We start from the raw sequence: 24,324 nt of genomic DNA on the forward strand, positions 1-24,324 counted from the left end.
TGTCTCAGAAGTTCTTTCATTACATTGTTTCCTCTTTAACCTGAGAAAACCACAAAAGAGAAAGTGCAATAGAGGTTTGTTGCAGTAACTGCATACAGCCAGCTTTAAATAATTGAAAGCAATGAGTTTGCTAGCAATGTAGTTATAGTTGCCTAATTTAGTCACAGCTGAGACCTCGTATAATCAGGGAGACAGAGTAGCTCATTCTCATATATTAATGTTTTGATAAACCACATAGCTCTTGCTGACAACTTCCTCTTATGGAAAGGCAAGGCAGTGCATTTGGGATGTTTCTTAAGTCAGTCTTGATCTGGAAGAATACAAGTAGTTGGGTGTTAAAACCATTAAACCTTGATGTGAGTAAAACACTTTTAAAAGTCTATTTGTTTAAAACCAAATAAAAACAAACCATAACATCTTATTTTGTCTCAGATTAAAAGAAAAAAAAAAGTTACATAAATGCCTACTCTTACTTACTACATGAATGCATCATCCTGAAGTAGAAATCTTCCATGTATATTTTCAGGATTTAACAATTTGAGCAGATCTGCACTTGCTGCTGTTACGTTTAACAGACGTGCAGGGACTACTTGCAACAAATGACTTACACGAGTCCCCTTCTTGAAGTAGCCAACAAAGGCTGCAGCACTGTTATGTTCTAAGGAGCCTGAGAGACATTTCTTTTTATGAGACTCTCCCCAAGACATATATGCAGTAAGGGGAACTAACATCCCAGGGGACCTACATACCTAGTAAATTCAAACTTAGGCCTTAGCCTTAAGCTCTTTTGCAGTGGCTTTCCATTCCCCTGATGCCTGTTCCTCTTCATGCACATGCAGTTGCCAGGCAGTGACATGAAGACTTTCATATTTTGATCATTCTCCAGAAATCACCCCAGGACAGAGTTCCATAGATTTTATTTAACCTCTCTTAATTGCTGTTTGCAAGATGTAATTTGATTGCTTTTATAACAAAAGAGGCAGTTAAAAATCTCAAAAAATTCCAGACTAAGAGAAAAAGGTGGATGGGGAAAACCAGTTCCTGCTAAATTTTCTAAATGAAACTTTCTCTCTTATCACATGCATACATAGAGAACTATGTAAAGGACACCAGTTATCTAATCCGCACATCAATGTTGCCCTAGGTTGAAAATGATATTTGTCTGAAATAGGAAGCCAAATTAGATGTAATTAGATGAAGAGCAGCCTAGACAATGAAAAAGTCAGAGGTACACTGATTTGTCACCACCAGCTCTCACAGTGAATGGGTAGAATAATAGTACTGCAACTGAAACCTTGACAAAGGGGCTCTGGCATCCCTGCACTGCCCTGCTGCCCCACAGAGTTAAGTTTCTTCAAAGCTGTCACATATTGCTGTGTAGGAAGCCAAAAGATGTAAGAGCAAGCTAATTTGTGAGGGAAAAAAAAAAGTTGTTGCTTTCAATGGTAATCCATTAGTTGTTTTGGCCTCCCTTACACAACACAGTACAAAAAAAAGAGGTGGCAGTGGGGATATCCTGGAATTTTAATCCTTCCCTTTGATAATCTAGCACTTAGTCTGGTTCTCTACATGTAAAATAAACAGTTTAGGTCTTCTGCTACTCAATTTGTGAACTTTAGATGGAATTTTCATTGGTATTTGATGTATGTAAAGGCTTCAAAGATTCTACATATTATTTTACAACAAAGTAAACAAGAAATAAAGTGAGACCCTGTTCCTTCAATAAAAAATAGAACATAAAAGCCTAAGATCTGTTCCTGGGACATGAAAAAGAATTAACATAAATAAAATATTATGAACACCCCTTCTCTGCCAAAGCAATGCTGAGACTTTGGTAGACAACAGAGAATTTAACCATGAAACCTTCCAGCAAGGCCAGCTGTTTGGCTCCATTCCCCATGCCCTGGCTGGGTGTTGTGCCCTCTAACAGCTGCTGTGTCCCAGGAATGACTGGCAGGCTGACAGTCAACCTGTAATGTAACACTTGTACTGATATACCAAAGCACATAGTGTTATTAGGAAACCAATATTAACTTTGTTATTTTATAAGTAGGAGATATGATCTTACGGGGAAAATGATAAAACATTTTATATTCCTTGGCACAGTTTCTAGATCTGCAAACCTTAAAGTTTCCAGCAGGGTCTGAAGAACTCCCTGTGCTTCAGCTCTCTCATAGTTAATTGTATTTTACTGTCCTGCTCTCTGTGGCAGTAAAAGCTCTGATTTATGCTTTTCTATTGCAAGAACAGAAATACAAAAGAAATTAAAAGAAGTTAGTTTCCTTGCATTTTTTTACAAACTGTTTTTTTCTTGCAACTTCAGTGCTTGGCCTTAACATCTTACATTAGGAACTGCATGAATGGAGAAGTGAAAAATAAAAAACATATATACCAGAAAATATTTTCTAAACCAGAAAGCATCAAAAGAAAAAACAAAATTCAAAATCTGCTGATATCTTTTTGTATTAAATCATTGCTGACCAAAATCAGATAGTGAACTATTTCCTGTTACATGATCACTTGAAGGTAAATATGTGAAGTCTGTTTGTATGTGTACTAAATTCCATGTTGTACTGTTCACATAACAAGGTACTTCCAGTTTTGGATTTTTTTTTAATATCTCAAACCATTTCCTGCCTTTATAGTCTATGAAACCATATCTTTCTGTCTCTTGTGATTCAAGTGATTCACAAGTGTGACCACCTTCAGTGCAGAGTAAATACAGCACTTTAAAATGTGCTACAGAGGTGAAGAGCACTTATTTGAAACATTTCAGGTCAAGAAAAAAATCTGTGATTCATTTACCCCCTGTAGCTTTAACTCAGTGTTTTCACTGCAAGAATCCCCACAGTTCTTTTCACTGGGAAAAATTCACTATTCCTTCTGAAAATGAGTTGAGAAAGTTGTTCTGTAAACATGACAGAGAAGCCTGCTGCTCTGGGGCAAGGCCACGTTATGATGCAAATGTATGTGACAGCTGGGAAAGTTTTAAGCAAATTTTTTGGAGCTTTTGCCATGTTCATTCCCACTCCATTTGTCTAAATTTCTTTTACTAGGCTGAATCAACTCAAACTTCACATTGTGGTGAGAGCTCTGGGATCTTCTCTTTTTAACATGGACATTTGACATTTAACCTTCACCTTCACTGTATTCAGGCAGCCAACATGCCCTGGGTTATCCTTTGAAGTGAGAAGTACCTTTTCCTTCAAGGGAGGAAATGAAACACAGAGCAAGGAATGGCTACATCTGAAGAGCACTGGAGCTAATCCAGTACCCAGAAGAACAACTACATAGGATTCTCTGTCTGGCTTATGACCAGAGCATGACCAAACTACTTCCCTTCCAGCCTCTTTCCACTACCATATTGCACAGTCTTCCCATGTAGATGTGGACTTGAGCATGGCAGGAAGAAATAAAGCTTGGGCCGCATGCTAAGCAGGTCTGATCACATCTTTAGTACAGTGCATGGCTGAAAGTCAAGGCAATTAACCCAGCTAATTCTGTGTATCTGATCACTAATGCTGTGCAGATGAGTCTGCCCCATGTCACCCCTGAATGGACTGTGGAACCACCTACAACAGTGACAATTTGGAGGGCTTGGATGTCCTGGAGCACAATGATGAACAGAGTTGAGCTGGGCACAGTGCCAAGGTTTTGATTTTCTTTGCATCTTAACCTATTACTCTAGCAATAGCTGTGTGTAGTCAAGGCTGATAGAAATGCTCCCTTGACTGAGTAAGTTTGTGAAGGAGCTAGGATCAGTAACCACCTCACCTATGTCTCAGGCACAGCCCTTAACATTTGCATGTCCCCCTTTTATGCTAGAACCCAATGCATGGGTTGCAGACTTCTTGTAGTTATGCTATTGTGAAGTACCCCTTTCACCATATATGTGTCTTTATGTATATAAAAGGAAAAAAAAATAAAGGTGAATGCCTGGACAAGATTCTGCAATGCATTAGAAAATGTCACCTCCCAAAGCCCACTGGCCTAAGCCAGTTGTACCTCCTCCTCCAGGGAGCAGCACAGGCCACCCTGGGGCATGGAGAGCAGAGAGCAGGAGAGGGCTTCACCAGCCAAAGCCTCAGCCTGGATCATGAGGTGGTGTGGCAGTGACAAGGCAGGTCAGACATCAAATCAGAATCCAGCAGCTGCGAGCAGATCCCATGAGGATGGGCAGAGGCCAGGAGACCCCTGGTCCAGGCCTGGCTCAGCACATTGATGTCCAAGCAGAGGCATGACTGTGGCTGGGTCATGGCAGGAGGCACCAGAAGCCCAGGGCTGAACTTCAGTCAGTGTCCTTGGCTAGGGGTGAAGGATGAAGGCTCCAGGAAGGCTTTTAGGGCTCTATTAGGGCTCATGGATGCCTTCATGTCCTTGATATTCTTGAGGCAGTGGGTTCACAACCTTGGTATTTAACACCAAGAGAAAGTGTGTGTCCTTGCACTGGATTATATCTCTCCATTCCTTCTGGGAAGTGCCAGGGACAGACTTAATGAGGAAGATCTTTGTGGAGAGTACTACAGCCAAAAAAGGTTGTGATCTCCAATGGGTGTCCGCATGGTTTCAAACACAAAGCTTTGGGCTCCCATTCTCCGGCTGTCTTATTGTGCTGGAGAATGCTGTACAAGGACAGATACAGCCACAAAGGCTTCAGTTATCATAGAATATCAGATTGGAAGGGACTTCAAGGGTCATCTGGCCCAACTTTTCTTGGTAAAGCCCAGCCTGCACAAGATGGCTGAGCACCCTGCCAGGCTGCATCTTAAAAGTGTCCAAAGTTGGGAATCCACAATCCAATTAAGTAGAAAGGGTGCTCTCGTTGCAGGCTCTTCTCCCTGACGTACACATGGAGCTGCTCCAGTTCCAGCTTCACCAGGTGCAGCACTCTATGCAACCAGATGGAGCTTACTTCATCTATGTATTTCATCTCCATATGAAATAAACCTTCTGAGAAGGTTTGCAGCAGTCATCAGGAGACAGAATAGCTGAAGGGAGGCTTCACACTTCTGGGTCACTGGATCACAAGCCCTTTCCAGTCGAGGTGGGATGGAAACCTGTTTTCCAGCTGACCAATGAACATTCTCCAGGGAATTATCTACCACACCATATGTCGGATGGCTTCTGAAGGTCAAGGTTGTACAAACACTGTGTCAAAACAAGGGCAGGAAACCTGCACTGCTCTTCTCCCGTAGTGGTTTGTTCTCAGGATACATGTAGGATTTTATTCTCCTACTGAAAAGAGGAGTTTTATATTTCAGATGTACTAATTTCTTGTTTGGTTTGCTTTTGCTCAAGTTTCCTTATATATTAGCCAAAAAAAGATTTTTGCCTCTTTGGTACAAGTTTTGTAACATCCAAGCCCACTTTCCTCATACAAGTGGCAACAACATCTGCAGCTCTCAATCCTTGCCAGGCTACTTTCATAATAGCAAACTTTTCGTACCATACAAAACAAAAAAGCTTTTTATTTGACAAAATTTCCCGAACAGCCGTTTTTGGTTGGTGGTTTGTAGTAGGTTTTTTTTTGTTTTGTTTTGTTTTTGTTTTGTTTTGTGTGTTTGTTTGTTTGCTTTTGTTTTGTTTTGTTTTTTGTTTTTTTGTTTTTTTTTAAACATCAAATTACGTACAGTCAACGCAATTCACAGCAAAGGTGCGTGGCTGTGGAAATCAGAAAATAAACTATGGCACTCTGGAGAGGTGGGGGCTGTGAGCTGGGAAGCTGGGGACAGCCAGGAGGCAGGGGCAGGCAGGGGAGAGCAGGGGGCAGTCAGGAAACCACAGGCACGGTCCTGGTCCGGGTCCGGGCCGTGTCGGGTCCGGTCCGGGTGCGGGCAGGGCAGGGCAGGGCAGGGGCGGTGCCGCGCCCTCACCAATGGGCTGCGGGCGGAGGCAGGACGGGCATTGCCGACGGCCATGCTGGGGTTTCCCTTCGGTGCTGCCGCGTTACTGCCGCTGCGGGCCGGGGTCCGGGCAGCAGCCATGTCCACCCTGCTGGTTAACCAGCCGCGCTACGCCTGGCTGAAGGAGCTGGGCCTGCAGGAGGAGAACCCGGGCGTCTACAATGGGCGCTGGGGTGGCGGCGGCCAGGTGCGGGCGGCTTGCGGGGGGGAGCGGACTCGCGGGAGACGGGGCCTGGGTGTGGGGCGGGAGGACGGAGGGACCCTGGGGCTCGGCGGGGCGCTGGGGCCCGGTCCCTCTCCGCTGGGGAAGGGTCGGGCGCGGCCCCGCCGCTCATCGCCTCCTCCTGCCCCAGGTGGTGACGACCCTCTGCCCCGCCAACAACGAGCCCATCGCCCGTGTCCGGCAGGTGAGTGCCCGGGCGTGGAGCTGCTGGGGGGAGGGGGGCGGCCGCGGGACGAGGCGCTACCGCGGGGTGGGAGGATGGCGGCGGGGCCCGGGGGCGCGGGGCAGCGGGCGGATGGAAAGGAACCTGGGGCTCCTTAGGTATGAGAAACCGGCTGGGTCGTGGGTGGTTTTGTTTTGTTTTGTTTTGTTTTGTTTTGTTTTGTTTTGTTTTGTTTTGTTTTTTTTCCTCCTCCCTGCACTGGGAAGTGGTGATGGGAAGAGCGAAAGCGTCATCTTCCCGTTCTCGTTCGTTTCCAGAGGGAGTTGCATAGCAGGGTTGGATAGTGGATGGCGGCTGCTGAGCCGAGCTGGGTGGCCGGGAGAGGGAGGGAAGTGAGCGAGGGAGAGCAACGTGGCATTGTCCCGGTGAATTTGGGAGAGCTGGTAGCTTGAGAATAGTGCTATGGAGCTAACCTGCTGCTTTCCGATGTGAGCATCCGTATATAGCTTTCAGTGCCCGGTGACCTCATGGCCTCATTCATTTAGTATTAATAGTAGTACCCAAAATAAAATATATGAATGTATGATGAGTGCTTCCCTTATCACTATTTTTATGGAGAATCCTGTCATATGAAGGAAAATTTCTGCTCATGTGTTTTTTTGTTTAGAGAGCATATATGCTTTTCCTCGGCAGTAGCTTCAAGCAGTTCAACAAGCCACCTTGGGACCAAATGATGGGCAGGATATAAACTTAGTGTGAAAGTGGTACTCTGCAATACAGTACTATTCACTGGAGATGTCTTGAGTTGGATGCTGAAGCTTTTCTATAGCATTTGTTTTGGGGTTTGATATTTCTAACTTTCTCTTTGACATGCTTCTTCATTTAGGCCAGTTTGGAGGATTATGAAGAAACCGTAAAGAAGGCTAAAGAGGCGTGGAAGGTCTGGGCTGATGTAAGTTAAGAGTTTTGTAGCTCCTGCAGCAGGTAAAGGCTATTAAATTGCCCTGTCAGGTGGAGGTGTAAAAAGATGTTCATATTGTGTATGTTGCATTAAAGCAAAAAGCTTCCAGGAGGACCTCAGGAAACAGACAGCTTGTGCATATCACCATTGAAGTACAAGGATGAGGATATTGGCTCTTGGAAAATGTTTGGTTTTGAAAACCCTGGGAAATTTACCCAAGCTTTTGCCTGTAAGCCATTGCCAACAGGTCTGTTGAGGTACAGAAACTTTGTAGCTACCAAATGATCCACCTGCACCTGTGTTAACTTTGTGTTGCCCCATGCTTTCTCCCATGAAAACTCTGCAGAATTTTTGGATACTCAGCCTGCAGTGATAATCTTTTTCTCACGGGGTGAGGAAGACTCCTGCTTTTGAAAGGGATATTTTTTGTTCGCTAGCTGTGCTGGTGTTTCACAAAACTGTGATGTTATTCCAAAACTTCGGCATTAGGTGGCTGTGTTAGACAGTAGATTGTTTTTCCATAGCAAACTGTAGTCCTCAGTGCTCCTGTACAAGCTGTGCTGAGCGACTGTCTATTTTCTTGCCATCATGCAAGGTTTTGTTTTTATACTTACCTGCTATTTTTTTGATGTAAGCTGAAACCTGAATTTCTTAAAGTATTGGGTGTTCTGCATTTTATACACTAGTAGTAGTGTAGGTGTATAGTGTAGTACAACAGTTTCTCCATCTTCCTCAGGATATATTAGCACGTTATAATTTGTGAATGTAATGTTGGTGAGTGCACACCAGCTCCTAACGTGCTTGAAAATAATATAAAAGCAGTCTCATGGATAAAAAATAATGAAATGATCAAATGCTCTAAAACCTTATCTCCAAGTTGTTTGTTCCTGGTGTGTGATTTTATTATTATTTTTTTTAAGAGTTTGTGTGAGACAGGAAGCAGTTTCTTAGCTTCTTGTAAAGCAGTGTGGGTGATAAAAATTGATGACTAGCAGTGCCATGGAAAAACAGGGGAAAAGCTCAGCAATCATTGATTTTGTGCTGCAGGGGTAGAAAAGTACCAGTATGTATGCAGGGGAAGTCATAGATGCTCAATTTCACATAGATTCTTCTGTTTTCTTTTGGTTTCTCTAGATCCCTGCACCGAAGCGTGGAGAAATAGTGCGACAGATTGGTGATGCCCTGAGACAAAAAATCAAAGCTCTGGGAAGCCTGGTAAGGTGTTTGTAATAAGCAGCTTAGCTTTAAGAGGGACATGGGGAAGTGGAAGGGTGTGTGTTGAAACTGTTTTTCTTTTTTGCAGCATACCTCTCTGCAATACTGAATTTAATAAATGTTAAAATGCTGTTAGATATGGTAACTTGTCTATAAAAATTTAAAGTTAGAAAAAGGAAAAAAGCTACATTCTACACTTGAAAATGATAATATGTAACAGGAGAAGAAGAAAGTGTAGTTTGTTCTGAGCCTGTACTCTGGCCAAGAGGTGTATTAGAACTGCTGCCTTGCTGTTGTCTCACTTGCCTGTCAAATAGGGCACTCTGATTCTGAAAGTGTCTTGGAAAGGAGCTTCCTCTAAAACAGAGCTTTAACCTTTAGCTCTTTCTGGTTGATCTGCAGGATTTTGAGAACTGACACATGGAATTACAAGGCTTAAGAAGGTGAGATGGTCTTAATAGGACCTTCTTGCTGTGCTGTGTGGGACACACTGGTTGCAGGGTTGCTCCTTTAAAACACTTGCTAGTTGCTAGGGAAAAATAAGAAGACAAGTAGGCATGTTGCTGCTTTGCTTTTCCAGGGCTTGCCTGTATGTGCAGCTGTTCAGGAACAGCTGTGTGTGAGTAACTCCATGTGTAGTCACGCCTTTATTGTTAACCTACAGAACTTTGCTGTTTCTTTTGATGTTGTCTTCTCAGCAGTTTCTGTTGTGGAATTAGAGTGTTTATATGCCAGAGCATTTTTCTAGTTTCCCAAACAGATTATTAACTTACTTGGCTCTTATAGGAGAGAATGAACCTGCACAGCAGGTATCCTGGTGTTAGGACTGTTTCTGACTTCAGGATATGTAAAAGGGAATGATATGTCAACTCACCTTTTCATGTGCCACTGAAAATGTCCAGCCTGTGTCTCCAGTGTCCAAGTGTCCAGATGTGTCTCCACTGCATTAAGAAACACTCTGATTATGTCTGATGCCCCTCCAGTTCTGGTCACTGGCTGTTCCTTCTATCTTGAGATGACCACAGCATCATATAAATTCATTCAGCCACCCTAGTTTAAACTTTTAAATGGCAAATAAAATCTTATGTCAGTCCAGTCATTAATGTCATTAATGAAAGGGACACACAGGTAATAGAGTATTACCAAGTTAGGGAATTTTCTCACATGTGGAGAAAAATGTCTTCAAATACCAACTTACTCTCCTTGTTAATCTATGTATCTGCTGTGGATGTCTTAACGTCTTCCAACAGAGGAACATATCTTAGAACTGACCAGTGGAAATACTAAAAATATATAGCCCTTTTCAGCAGTGTATGAAATTGGAGTCTCTCTAGGCTTTGAGATGAAATAAAATTAGTAGCTAGCTTTTGAAAATCATTTTACTGTTTTGTGTTGCTGGAGCAGAGTCATCCCTTGTTCCAGTTTATTCTGTTCCTGGTCCACCAAATGTGCAAACGTCCTGGTGAAAATATAGGGTTTCATTGATCTAAATCCATAAGCCATATTACAGTTGGATTTTTCTTTCAGTAATTATTTTAAATTTACTTTGTTCTTCAATTTCCTGCTCTGATTTTCCGCTGTTATATGGAAATGTGACTCCTTTCTAGTTGTCTGTTGTTTTTGTCTTTACACTGAATAATTCAGGAAGAGATGGGTCTCTTCTAATTAAAAAATGTGTATTAAGTCTTGCTTGGGGTAGAGAGATGCCTGTCATAAGTGACAGATGAAATGCCTTGCTAATGGAAGGGAGTTTTTTAAAAAGGAATATTTTTTTGCTCTTAATTTTTTCAGGTCTCTTTGGAAATGGGGAAGATTTTTGTTGAGGGTGTTGGGGAAGTGCAGGAGTATGTTGATGTCTGTGACTATGCTGTTGGTTTGTCCCGAATGATTGGTGGACCTATTTTGCCCTCAGAAAGTAAGTACGTGTGTATATGTGTGTGTATGTTGTGTTTTGTTTTGTGTTGCTTTACTTTTTTGCACAAAGGAAGAGGTGAAGTTGTTAAATATACAGTGGTGTAGTGCAGCAAAATCTACCATACTTTATTTCAGACTGTGGTCTCTGGGAATAGATGTGCTGGTGGGCAGTAGTGGCACCTTATGAAGCGTCTAGCCTGTGGCATAGAGCAAGAGGCAACAGATTTTCTCTCTTCTCTTTGAAGCATTAGTGTCTCTTAGATTTCTTTGTTAATGAAGGTGCTAGAAGGAACTCATCAGGGTGCTTAGAAATTAGAGAGCTTTTTGTCAGTTAATGATAAGCAAAGAATCACCATGTTGTTAACTGAATAGTAAAAATGGTAAAAGGTAAAAACTTGCTCCATTCAGCTGCAGGGGAGGTATACAGCTCTGTCCCACAAACTCTGGTGGACAGAAGAGTGGCACTAAAGCCCTTGCTCATGTGATTTCTTTTTTTTAAAAAAAAATAAAATCAAAAGGATGCTAATTGCATCACATTGTGTGTTTGGTTTCAGGACCTGGCCATGCCCTTATAGAGCAGTGGAATCCTGTTGGCTTGGTAGGAATCATCACAGCCTTCAACTTCCCTGTGGCGGTTTACGGGTGGAACAGCGCAATTGCAATGATCTGTGGAAATGCTTGCCTCTGGTAAGATACAGATCTCCAACATGATAACAGTATTTTAAAATTAAAAGCAGTTATCTCAGGCATGGAATGATTATGAAATGGCTGGTCTTTCTGTATATTTGATTTTATTACATGTAGGCTTAATTTCTGTCAATTTTGAGGTTCACTTGCAGTCAAAGAGCTTTGTTTCATTTTGTGGTAAACTTCTATGTGTTGTTTAGAATCAGACCTACCCAGGGCTTAGTCACATTGCCTGTTAATAAAGAACAGGTTGAGGTCTTGAAGCAGTGGTGGCAAGCAGCATTTTCAGAATTGGTACAGCTCAAATTGAGAATCTAAATGAGTAGCTTTACTTCCTGTCCCTGCTTCTGCTTTGCTTTCATTTACCTGCCTCACTCAAATGTGTGGCATAGCTCTTGTTCTCATGGATTTCGGAAGAAGCTCTGAATGCTTAGCTGTGGAAAGAAATACTTGAATTCCTGTCTTACCATGCACCCGAAAGCCAGCTTAGCCAACAGATGCTATATTTGAGATACCTTAAAAATTGCATATTTTAATTATTTTTTATTCTCGAAGAACTGTAAAGAAAATGATGTGCTTTATTTTTTTTTTTTTTGGTTGCTGTTCTTTTTAGGAAGGGTGCTCCTACAACATCCCTCATTAGTGTTGCTGTTACAAAGTGAGTCCTGTTTTCTCAGCCTTCTGTTTTGCTTTTAAAGAAATTATTTGCTGCTTGAAGTAGTGCTTAGTGGTCAGAGGAACTGTTTTCTCCTAGCGGTGTGCTTCTGCTGAAGTAGAGTATGCTTCCTTGTCAAAGATGAGCTGCTTGTGAAGTTCAGCTTCCCTCAGTCACATGGTTGTGTTTCAGAATCCCTTTTGAAGTTCAGCTTCCCTCAGTCACATGGTTGTGTTTCAGAATCCCTTTTGTTTGGGAGTCTCGGCCTAATATCAGCACCCAGTTTCTTAGCAAATTCTTTTGCCTGGCTGTGTAAAACTCCATCTTGAAGATGCCTTTGCACAATTGTTATTATCCAAACTTAGTAACACCTTAGCATGTGTTTCAAGGTTTCAAAACTCATCCTTGGTAAAAAGAAGGTCTCCAAAGAGTGGACGACATAGTGATACTTAATTCCAGGTTTATTGTTACTTTGCTTACTATATTAGCATTTTAAATACTTACCTGTTGTGTGATATGAACAACATTTATTTTTCAAATGCTGAATATAACTAGACCTCTTTAAATAAGTAACTAGTAAATATTGTAGCCTTAGTATTAAATCCTGAGAACAGTGACCCCAAGCTCCTTAGGGGTGTTTTATGCAGCTCCATGAAGTTACCTGAATGGCTGTTCTCTTTTAATAAAAAACCCTCTTTTAATAGTGAAAGAGGGTATGGCCAAGGTTTTTACACACCGATTTAATAATGCTTGCCAGTGCCAGCTGTGTGGAAGCATAATGAATATATTTTAGAGTCTTACTTCTATGTCAGCTGTGACTGTAACACTGAAGTAAGTCCTTGATGAGAGAAATGTGTTATTCATTGTGCAAATTGCATGTTAATTGACTGCAAGACTGCTGCTTCTTAAAAATTTGTACCTTTTTCATGAGTGTGGTCAGATGCTTGTAATAAATTATTGTCTATTATATGCACCTGTCAGAAATCTCAGGATTATTTTTATCTCTGGTACTAGGATAATTGCCCAAGTCTTGGAGAATAACAAAGTGCCTGGAGCAATCTGTTCCTTGGTTTGTGGTGGAGCAGACATTGGGTAGGTAACATTTCTTGTGATTTGTGTGTTGAGGAACATTCTTTGAGGTGCTTCTTTTAAGGTTATTCTGATCTTCAGGAGCTCCCAGCATGTACCTGTTGTCATAATTTTATTCAATTTTATTCAGTCTGAAACTCTGGCCATGCTGGAAATGTAGTGTGTGTTTCTACTTGTGGCTATGAGATCAGCTGCTAACAAACATGTTCCTAGGTATTTAACAAAGAGACATGACTAAGTTCATATTCTACTTTGCATATGCTTACACCAAAAAATACATCAAGTATTAAATTCCACTCATCATGTTCTTAAGAGATTTCTGTTTCTGGCTCATTGTCTTTTGGACTGCATGTGGAAGAGAATACTTCCTCATTATCTACGCTCACATAGGACTCCACACTTGGGTAGAGATGCATACCCGTGCTTGGAAGCAGTACCAATCAAATTTTTTCTTTGATTATAACAACATGCAAATTCTCAGTATAAATGTGTATTTATATGTATCTTTTGAGTGTTTCAAGAGAAGGCAAAACAGATGGTAAACATAAAAAAAAACAATTGGTTTTGGTGCTTTTTTTTTTTTTTTTTTTTTTTTTATAACAGTTGGAGCTGAGCTCTCTATGTACTTTAGAGTCAATTTCAAAATTAGTACAGGTGATGTTTTTATGGTCTGAAAAGGGGGAGGGGAACAACCTCGTTCCTTTTATTTTGGACTAAGTGGTACCTTTCCTGCCATCTGCCGAGTCACTTACCTGAAATTTTCAAGGATTTAAAAAGATCTTACTGGTTGAAGCTGGAACGTGAATGCAGCTTTTCCAGCTGTCTGTCCTACAGCTATCTGGACATGGTGTTATGTCTCCTGTTGTGTAGAACAGCAATGGCAAGAGATGAAAGAATGGACCTCTTGTCCTTCACTGGCAGCACGAAAGTGGGCAAGCAGGTAGCTCTCATGGTTCAGGAGAGGTTTGGTGAGTATGTGAGTTCTTTACTTCATTTCTTTCCGTGTCTGGGAGAGGCAGGGGAGTCCCATAGGATTTTAAAGTACCAGCTTGTTTCACTTACCTCTTATATTACCTTTTTTTTTATCTTGGTGAAATAGCGTGTTGAAACTGCATAGGACTAGACACTATTTTTCAATTAGCTCTTTCACAAGTCAGCTTTTTTCCAGTGTATGCACAAATCCATGGTTCTACAGTTAACTCAGTTGGGGGTGCTGTGAATGTAACTACATGGAAATTGTCAAGATGAACAGCCTGGGCTTATGGTCTTTTGACAGCTTGTTCACAGAGAAGTTCCCTCTTGCTTTTTCCTCCTCATAAATACAGGAGAAAAGTTAAGATTTTTGGGGTGTTGTTTTTGTTCCAAATACTTAAAATGTACAGGCATGAGTGTGTGCATAATGGCTGGACTCTAATCTTTTTTTTTTTTAAACAAACCCACTGTGAACAGGATTTTCTATTTTTTTCATTTGAAGTTCATAGGTGCTTAAAAAAAATTAGAACATATAGCAAACATTCATCCAGAAGGAGAGGAGGATTCCGTCTCTAAAATTTGGGATAAAACACTTGCTAGAGAAATTGATAAACCTGGTTAAATTTTATGTATGCATTTTGATTTTCATAGTACCTCCTGCTCTTCTTTTTCTGCCTCATACTATTTATGCTGCAACTTCTGATTTTCATATTTTCCTTACCAATGCTATTTTTGCATATTTAAAAAAAATTATTCCTGCTGTAACTAATCTCCAGGTGTCTTTATTCACAATATGAGACAGATGTACTGTCTATGGTGTAATTTTCTGCTTTGGCTAGAGTGATTAGTTGACTATGATACCTAAAACTTGTCCATCCAGAAAATTGTGTTTAATGGAACTTGGCCCAGTTAGAGGTTAGCTTATTGAATGATGTGCAGTGAATACGCATGTGAATGACATAAATTGTTTTGTGTGTTTTTGTTAGGTCGAAGCCTGCTGGAACTTGGAGGAAACAATGCCATTATTGGTAATATGCAACGTAGAAATGTAGTCCTGTAGATGATACTTGGATTTTAGTGTATGGATGTTTGTAGTGAGTTGACTCCTTTTCTTCTTTTTTTCTTTTTCTTTTTTTTTTTTTTTTTTCCCCTCCCCCCACTGGGGGTTTAGAAAATACATAGTAGAATGTTTGATTTTTTTTCTGTCTTCAGTGTTGCAGAGGTGTAGTGTTTGAAACATAAAAAGAAAGTTCAAGCTCTTATTTATGTCACTGTCAAAGTGAAGAAAGGAATATGAAAAGCCAGAAACTTCCTTCAATAATGGGGTTTTTCAGTAATGCTAAATACATATATTTTATTATAGTTCTGATCTTGTGAACACCATGCTTTTAGCATTTGACAGTATAAGCACATATATATAAAGTTTAAGGCACATGCTTGAATGCTTGATGCTTGAAAGCAAAGCATGCAGGTATTTATTTCAGTAGCACGTTTTACAGTTTTAAGTAGCTTAGGGTATGATAAAGTTGCCAGGTAATCGTAACATAAATACACTGAAGCTGAGCAATGTGCCAGAAAGAAAATAGAAGCTAGAAAAATACTTATATTTTTCTCCCATTGTGTTGTAGCCTTCTGTTTTCCCTTTTTTATATTATGAGTAAATGTAATTGCCTGTCTCTAGTATTAGGCACTTTTGAAAACTACACTTGAGGAGGTATTTTTTTGCTGTGCTGCTTTGCAACCTGTAGCAAAAGCTTGCTTTATACTTAGAAAATTGTTTCCTTTTTCGTATGAAAGTCCTTCTTTTTTCAGGGTTTGGCTTTGAATGATGGCAGAAACATTGTTTGGCTTGACTTGGTGCTAAATTTAATAGTTATTTTGGATAATTGGAGCATTCTGTGGGACTGTGTAAGCTGAGCAATGCTTTTTCAGACCAAGATTTATGTGCAATTGTGTGTGTCTAATTCCAGGTATCTGAGTAATAGCAGTTTTGAGATGTTTATGTGTATCTTGTAGTGTTACCCTAGTGCAACTGTTCCTAATGCTTCTTGAATAATTTGTTAATTTATTATATTGTTCGGTGTCTTAAGTTGTGCAGAGTACCTGTTCACTTCAATAACATGCTGATGTTTTAATTTTTAAGTGTTTGAAGATGCAGATCTGAGCCTAGTCATCCCATCTGCTCTATTTGCTGCTGTTGGAACAGCAGGTCAGAGGTGCACAACAGCTAGAAGGCTGGTGAGTAAATGCGTAGTGTCTGGTTTGGGTAGTTCTGAATTTTTAATTAATTCCAAATTAGCTCAGAAAATGCCTAACAATTCCTAGTATTATGGAGAACAGGAAATAATCTTTGAAACACATTTTACTTTGTCAAAAATCAGTATGATGGAAAAAATAAGACTCATTCTACTATACATCTAGCTCTAAAGAGTTTCTTTGTGTTCCTCAATGTACCTGATGCTAAAACTCAAGCAAATAAAGCTTACAGTATTTTCTGTATTTCTCTGTTTTCATTGTCAGAGCTTCTTTGCTTGTGCCTGCTACAAGTTTTTTGCAGGGCTTAGCTTTCAATGAAGCAAGGGTGTGGGTGTTGCTTTCTTTATCATCTATAATTTTCAACAATTCTAATGTGTTACAGTTTCAGCCTTTGTCTGCATAGTCTTTTCAGAATTGTTTCGTTCAACTTCATCAGAATTTATGCAGATTAATTTTGGGTGTATAAGAAGGGCAATGATTGCTTAAATTATAGCAATAAAAGTCACTTCAGTATTTGTCTTAAAACACTAAAATGGAGTTTACAAAGCACATTGATACTATTTATCTGAGGTAAAATTAAAGGTGGGGTTCTTGTTTCTTTGCTTCTTTTAAATCTTCATGATGAAGATTTTAAATCTTCATTTTATGGGGTTTTATGTGTAAAGGCCTTGCTTGTGTGTTTATGAGATTTGCTGAGTGTGAGCAACACTATCTCCACTCTTCATTCAGCCCTCTTTGAAGTGGAGTCATACTTTGGAGATAGTTACATAGGCTGAGCTGTCTGACAACTTCTTATCACATTTTGTTTAGTTCCTCCATGAAAACATCCATGATGAAGTGGTGGCAAAGCTTTGTAAGGCCTATGCCCAGGTCCGCGTTGGTGATCCATGGGATTGTAAGTAGCTATTTCCAACTCCCGGGTTTTGGAGACAAGTTTCCAATTGTTTTATCCTGTTTAAATCCCAAAGAGTTTATCATTATCATAGAATGGGCTGGGTTGGAAGGGACTTCAAAGATCACCTAGTTCCAACCCTCATACATGGGTTAAAGGTCAAAGCTACTTTTGAGCCATTGCTAATTTGCTCCAGGGAGCAGAGATAACTGGTTTCATTTAGAATACAAACTCTGAAAGGGAGATGAAGAATCCTGCTAATTCTGCTCATCTTGGACAGCTTAAATAATTACTTCAAAAATATATTGTCCCTAGTGACTAGCAATAGGAAAAGAGGACATAGGTTCAAGTTGTGTGAGGGGCAGTTCAGTGAAGGCAGGTTGCCCAGGGAGGTGGTGCAGTTGCTTTCCCTGGGAGTGTTAAAAAAATGAGTAGATGGGGCACTTAAGAAAATGGTTTAGGGGTTACGATGGTGTAGGATGGATGGTTGTACTCAATGATCTTGAAGGTTCTTTCCAACCATGATGATTCTCTGATTCTATGGCACTGAAAGATCATTTGCAAACTATAGTTTTGCTGAAAGTATGTCTTCGGATCTTTTATTTTTAGCTGACACTCTCTATGGGCCTCTTCATACCAAAGAAGCAGTGAAAATGTTCCTTGATGCAGTGGAACAAGCAAAACAACAGGGTGGCTCTGTGGTCTATGGTGGAAAGGTGACTTACATTCTCCCTGCTGAATTTAGTGCTCTAGGAAAAGAAAAATAATATAGTGTCTTAGGCCAAGACTGTACCAAGTTTGTCCTGTTAGCCATTACTGGATGTGAAGTTAGTCTGAGAATGTGTGAATTGCAGTCTTGTCTTCAGCATAGAAATGGGTCTACCTGGAAGCTACCTTCTCCTCCAAGGTACAGCTAAGAGCTTTTGGCTGTTCCTTGCATTACTCTTTAGTTGCAAGTGATGGTGAAAATAAAAATAGCCATGTAAATGGTGATTATGAAACACATAATGGAAAAATTGCTGGTTTGTCCTTGGATTCCTAGTATAAAACTTCAGGAAATGCTGGTTTCAAGAGAGGTTGTAGCACATATTCATCATATGGCATATTTAGTTCTCATAGACTTAATGTTTTGGTAGTCATTGTCTGCCACTGGCACCTTCTTTGTTCCTAATACCTTTAAAGTTCCAATAGCTTAATAAAAAGCTTAAAAGTGGGAGAAAGTGTTTTTTGTCATCCGCTATTTGATCAGCTGCTTAGTAGATGGAACTTATGCTTCTGTATTTTTATTACTTAAATGAGTAAAATTTAAGTTATCTACTAAGATGACCTGACCTATTTCTCATTGATAGGCACAACTATAGGAATCAGAGCTTAAAGGATTCCCTTCCTACACTAGTAGTTAGCAGATTTGAACTTACTCTTTTCTTCTGTGTTTTAAAGGTTATACATCGCCCTGGAAACTATGTTGAACCAACCATTGTGACTGACCTTCCTCATAATGCACCTATTGTTCACACCGAGACATTTGCCCCCATACTGTATGTGCTGAAATTTAAGGTAAAATTACAATGGGAAGTTTATTCAGTTGTCAGGGATGCTGACAGAAGAGTGAGGAGAGACATTTCAGATGTGTATCATATTTCTGTAGTTGTCCCAGCACTTGAAGAAGTGGTGGGATGCACTGTGGGACTGTGATAGTTTATCTCACTGTGCATCTACATTTATGCATTTTCTATGATGGGCATGGGAGTTAAGATGAGGGTCTGCACAGTAATAGATTTTTGTTCCCTGTGTGTTTGCCTAGTGGCATTCATTATATTTGCATTATATTATCATTATACTTTTTTTTTTTTTTTTTGAGCAGTACTTCTCTGTAACTTCTTTGCTTTGAATGGTCATGGCTTAACCATTGTCACATTCTTCTTTTAGGAGGAAGAAGAGGTTTTTGCCTGGAATAATGAAGTAAAGCAAGGTCTTTCCAGCAGTATCTTTACAAAGGATTTGGGGAGAATTTTTCGCTGGCTTGGGTATGATTTAAACTATTTTTCTAACTTCCTGAAGCATGAGATCAGTCTTTTGTGTATTTTGTATACCTATGCACATTGCTAGTTGTGCATTTTATAGCTCTCATTTCAAGAAAGGAGCCTTTCTTGGTCCTGAGGAGTAAATGTGTCTTATCTTCATCTGTAGGCCCAAGGGATCTGACTGTGGCATTGTGAATGTCAACATCCCAACCAGCGGGGCTGAGATTGGAGGTGCTTTTGGTATGTTACCTATGCATTTTCCTGTATCCTTAGAATGATTAAATCCTCTAGCATCAGGTCTGGAGACTATATTTTCTTCAGGCTTCATTTTTTTTTTAAACTTGGTGAGACTTTTTTTTTCCTAATGACTCATCAGGAGAATAAATAATGCATTGTGGCTGTAAAACTAGTATAATTTAGGTCTCCTCGTCTTATTTTTCAAGGTTTTAATAAATCCATTTAAATTACTAGATCTGAAGAAATCAGTGAAGTCAATTTTGAATTATACCGCTTTAGTATAAAGTTGATGAGAGGTAGTTGGATTTCAGCTTTTACAAGTATCTGTATTTGGTTTTTAAATACTCCATATCTATTTCCCCCTACTCCAATATAATTCCCCCTGCCTTCCTCCCCACCAAGGCATGTAATTCAAAAGCATGTTCTAAATATGTTTAGAGATGTTGCTGAAAGGAAAAATGTTTAAAATAATTTTAATTAAAACAGGCTTGAGAGTGTTTGTGTGTGTTTGCATGTGTATGTAAAAATTACTGCATAGAGGATTTTTGCAAAAAAGTCTTTAAATGCATTTTGGGCTTTATTTGTCTCTTTTTGTATATTTTGAAGGAAGTGGGGGGATGGAAGAAGAAATACTGACCTTGCCATTTAAGCAGTACAAGAACCATGGCTTTTTTCTTGTACTCTCTCACATTAAAACAAAGTATCTTTAAAACAAGGTCCTCTGGTGCCAGCATGATGAGACTTTTAATTCAAGCAGATGCTTTTTGGATCAAGCATAAGGAGAGAGATAGCTGTGTGAGTTGTATGCGATGATATTCTGGTAATAATTATAGCTATAGAGCAAAGGCAAAGAAATAGTTTTTTCCATGAGCTTTTTATAAAATGCCTTGCATTCTGGCATTAGTCCACATTTCCATGCTCTAGAGAAACTTCAAGTTCTCCTTTATAATCTTTTTCCTACAGGTGGCGAAAAGCACACTGGTGGGGGAAGAGAATCTGGAAGTGATTCATGGAAACTGTATATGAGACGGTCTACTTGGTAAGACAGCCTCTTAATATGCTAAATATTTGTGAATTCGAGATAAACTTGTGAAAGTTCAAGGTGTATAAATCCTTGCCTACAGGAGGTTGTCATCACTAAATGTGAGGTAACCGTGTGTGAGTGTAATTCTTGTTTCACCACACAAGAATTTATACCTGTGTTTCTAGTGGAAGATGATTTGAAAGGTTTAGAGATGGATCTTTCTTTACTCAGTGTTCCTCAAATGGAAGAAATTTTTTTTTCTCCCTCTTGCCTGTTTTTAAACTGAGGTAAAGTGAAATTACTGAAACTTGTCTGGAAATACTTGAAGGGGCAACAAGAGTGGGGGGGTCACCATTGCCAGTGGTGGGTGATCTAGCCACCTGTTAGGTTTCTATCTGTGAACCCCCTGCCAGGCTGTAGTGGTTGACCATTCCCACTCTCTGATGGCCTCCCTAGCCTTTACCTGTGATAACTTTGGTTTCTATCTAAGGGCTTTTGAATTCAAGAAATCCCATCCTCATTTTTCTGTATTGGATGGTGCCCTAATAAGAAATCTTGCAGTGAATGATACTTCACTTTCTCTTTGAGCTATCAGTGAACAGTTAATGGGGAATATTGGCCAATGTTGAGGAACTGAAAACCAGAGTTAAGTCAGTTAGTAACTTCAGACAGACAAACTGCTGACAAAAGACTTCAGTGTGTGTGTGACAGGTCAGAAGTCTTTTACATAGGAAATGTACTACATAATCTGTGATCAAGTCTGGTCTCTGAATAACTTGTTTCTTTTCCAGCACAATCAACTACAGCAAGGATTTACCTTTGGCTCAAGGAATCAAGTTTCAGTAACAGCCTTATGAATTCCCATGCCCGGAACTCTCCTAGCATTTCAGAACCAAGTACCTTCTAAACCTTATGGGGATAGAAATTAATTGTCTAAACTTACCTACGACGAAGATACTAATTCTATAAAAAAATCAGCTACTCTAAAATTGCTTTACTTTCAATGTATGAAGCTACTACTTTAGTCTTCAGAAATATGTTGTCTTTGGGAGGAAGGAAAGTAGCCAACATGGATTCAGTCAGCCTGGATAATCACCTGTTGCCTTATCCCTGTACTTCAGCATCCATGCTGCCTGTATCCCTGGCCTCCCTACATTCACTGGTATCCAGCTAGTAGGTCTACAATTCAAACCATGTGCTCTGTTTCCTACAGATAACCTGGTGCTATGAGGGATGGGCAGTATACAGCTAATTTTCAATACGTAAATAAAGCTACGTTTATGAGAACCTTGGGCTTCTAGGTTTTTCTCTGTTGTTTTGGAGCAGGAAAATCAAGCTGACTGTCCATTTTCACACACTGAGCTGATAGCTGGGAGAAGGATCACTGAGCTCAAAAGGACTACTTTAGTTTTCCTGCCTGTCCTTCAGGAAGGAGACTTTCATTGGTGTGTTGGGAGATATGGGGTGAGACCAGTGGCTGCTCCAGTCTCTTGGAACCTCCTGTTAAAGCTGAAAGGAGTCACAGCCAATTCAGGTTGTTACAGCCCTTGTGACACTCTGCCATCAAGACAGCTGAAGAAAAAGAGTCATCCAGGATGCAATACTTTTCCAGTAGGAATTTTTCAGGGAAAGACAAGTTCTGTGTTTCACTGTAGACAGGGGGTTCTTCTGGCCATGGAAGACTTCAGCCATCAACAGCTGATTTAGAAGCCTTGCTCATATTCCAGGATGAGAAAAGGCATGGTGCCACTAGGCTCATTATAGCTTTCCACAGAGCAACTTGTGAGGGTTTTAATGTACTGTTTCTGGAGGAGATTTCTTTCCCTCTCAATCTAATGTACCAAATTTCTCCAGCCTCTGAGATTCTAGGGCTTCGATTTGGCTTTTGGTTTATTTTGACAGCAAAAGACTGTAAAAGTAGCGTCATCCAAATTGTGTTAAAGGTCTAACATTCAACAATACTAGCTGGTCTTCTTTCACATTATTTACACATTTTAAAATAGATAAGTGTTTTAAAATTTACATTTGCATTGCAGAAAGTATTTTCATTTTCTACAGCCAGGATGCAACCAAGACTTGTTTGGGGTTTTTTTGCCTGAGTCTCTGCCAGCCAGGTGAACTCTTCTCCTGTGGGACTTTGTGCTTGGCCATTTAACAGATTTCATGAAAGAATGTTGTGTATTTGTACAGAGAAAAGAACCAAAATCCCCTAAGCATACAGGTAGATCACTACCTTGTAGAGGGCAAAGAGACAGTCCAATTTCCAAATTTAATTCTAAAAAAATAGCAAAATTTAATAGAAGGTATGTTCTTTGATACTGTTTTGTAGCACTGGATGGCACTATGAAATTGTATCAACAATGAAAAATTAATTCAATTACTTCCCTTTTTCCTTTTTGCTGCTTATTCATAGAATCATGGAATTGTCTGGGTTGGAAGAGACCTCAGAGATCATCAAGTCCAACCCTTGAACCACTACCGCTGTGGTTACTAGACCATGGCACTGAGTGCCACATCCAATCTCTTTTTAAATATCTCCAGGGAAGGAGAATCCACTACTTCCCTGGGCAGCCCATTCCAATGCCTGATCACCCTCTCGGTAAAGAAATTCTTTCTAATGTCCAACCTAAACCTCCCCCGGCACAACTTGAGACTGTGCCCTCTTGTCTTGCTGATAGTTGCCTGGGAAAAGAGACCAACCCCCACCTGGCTCCAGCCTCCTTTCAGGTAGTTGTAGAGAGTGATAAGGTCTCCTCTGAGCCTCCTCTTCTCCAGGCTGAACAGCCCCTGTTCCCTCAGCCTCTCCTCATAGGATCTGTGCTCGAATCCCTTCACCAGCCTGGTTGCCCTCCTTTGGACCTGCTCCAGCACCTCAATATCCTTCCTAAACTGAGGGGCCCAGAACTGGACACAGGACTCAAGGTGTGGCCTCACCAGTGCTGAGTATGGGGGCAGAATCACTTCCTTGGACCTGTTGGCCACACTGTTCCTGATCCAGGCCAGGATGCCATTGGCCTTGGCCACCTGGGCACACTGCTGGCTCATGTTCAGCTTCCTGTCAATCCTGACTCCCAGGTCCCTTTCTGCCTGGCTGCTCTCCAGCCACTCTGTCCCCAGCCTGTAGCGCTGCATGGGGTTGTTGTGGCCAAAGTGCAGGACCCGGCACTTGGCTTTGTTGAACCTCATCCCGTTGGAATCAGCCCAACTCTCCAGTCTGTCCAGGTCCCTCTGCAGAGCCCTCCTGCCTTCCAGGTGATCGACACTCCCCCCCAGGTTAGTGTCATCTGCGAATTTCCTGATGATGGACTCAATCTCCTCATCTAAATCATCAATAAAGTTATTGAACAGAACTGGGCCCAACACTGATCCCTAGGGGACACCGCTGGTGACCGGCTGCCAACTGGATGCAGCCCCATTCAGCACCACTCTCTGGGCCCGGCCCTCCAGCCAGTTCCTAACCCAGTGCAGAGAGCCCCTGTCCAAGCTGTGGGCTGACAGCTTTTTCAGGAGGATGCTGTGGGTGTCAAAAGCCTTGCTGAATTCCAGGTAGACCACATCCACAGCCTTCCCCTCATCCACCAGGCGGGTCACCTGATCATAAAAGGAGATCAGGTTGGTCAGGCATGACCTGCCCTTCCTAAACCCGTGCTGACTGGGTCTAGTCCCTTGTTCATCCTGCAGGTGCTGTGTGATTGCCCCCAGCATGATCTGTTCCATAACCCTGCCAGGCACTGAGGTCAGGCTGACGGGCCTGTAGTTTCCCAGGTTCTCCTTCTGGCCCTTTTTGTTGATTGGCGTGACATTCGCCAACTTCCAATCATCTGGGATGTCCCCAGTGAGCCAGGACTGTTGGTAGATGATAGAGAGAGGCTTGGTGAGTTTTTCTGCCAGCTCTCTCATCACCCTTGGGTGGATCCCATCTGGTCCCATAGATTTGTGGGGATCCAAGCAGCTCAGTAGGTCACTGACAGTTTCCTTCTGGATTACAGGGGGGCTGTTCAAATTCTCATCTCTTTCTACAAGCTCCAGAAGCCAGATTTCCTCAGGACAACCTGTCTTGCTGTTGAAAACTGAGGCAAAGAAGGTGTTAAATACCTCAGCCTTTTCTT

At 41.0% G+C, this 24,324-nt stretch overlaps 1 protein-coding gene across 2 annotated transcripts; it reads left to right on the plus strand.

The window, feature by feature from the left end:
- The first annotated feature begins 5,902 nt into the window (after nucleotides 1-5,902).
- On the plus strand, nucleotides 5,903-21,914 carry ALDH7A1 (aldehyde dehydrogenase 7 family member A1). Of its 2 annotated transcripts, XM_030467752.1 has the most exons (18): nucleotides 5,903-6,090; nucleotides 6,257-6,310; nucleotides 7,176-7,241; nucleotides 8,385-8,465; nucleotides 10,257-10,380; nucleotides 10,934-11,066; nucleotides 11,680-11,724; nucleotides 12,736-12,813; nucleotides 13,681-13,778; nucleotides 14,769-14,810; nucleotides 15,926-16,020; nucleotides 16,849-16,933; nucleotides 17,540-17,646; nucleotides 18,371-18,487; nucleotides 18,860-18,957; nucleotides 19,121-19,194; nucleotides 20,155-20,230; nucleotides 21,007-21,514. In XM_030467752.1, exons 1-18 carry the CDS (start codon nucleotides 5,917-5,919, stop codon nucleotides 21,059-21,061), a joined length of 1,602 nt encoding a protein of 533 aa, XP_030323612.1. In that variant the 5' UTR covers nucleotides 5,903-5,916; the 3' UTR covers nucleotides 21,062-21,514. The 2 variants fall into 2 exon arrangements, with proteins under 2 accessions (XP_030323612.1, XP_030323613.1); XM_030467753.1 differs by lacking the exons at nucleotides 19,121-19,194; nucleotides 20,155-20,230 and having other exon boundaries at nucleotides 5,905-6,090; nucleotides 18,860-18,876; nucleotides 21,346-21,914.
- The last annotated feature ends 2,410 nt before the right edge of the window (nucleotides 21,915-24,324 follow it).

The sequence above is a fragment of the Calypte anna genome, chromosome Z, assembly GCF_003957555.1.
Source record: "Calypte anna isolate BGI_N300 chromosome Z, bCalAnn1_v1.p, whole genome shotgun sequence".
NCBI lineage: Eukaryota > Metazoa > Chordata > Aves > Apodiformes > Trochilidae > Calypte > Calypte anna.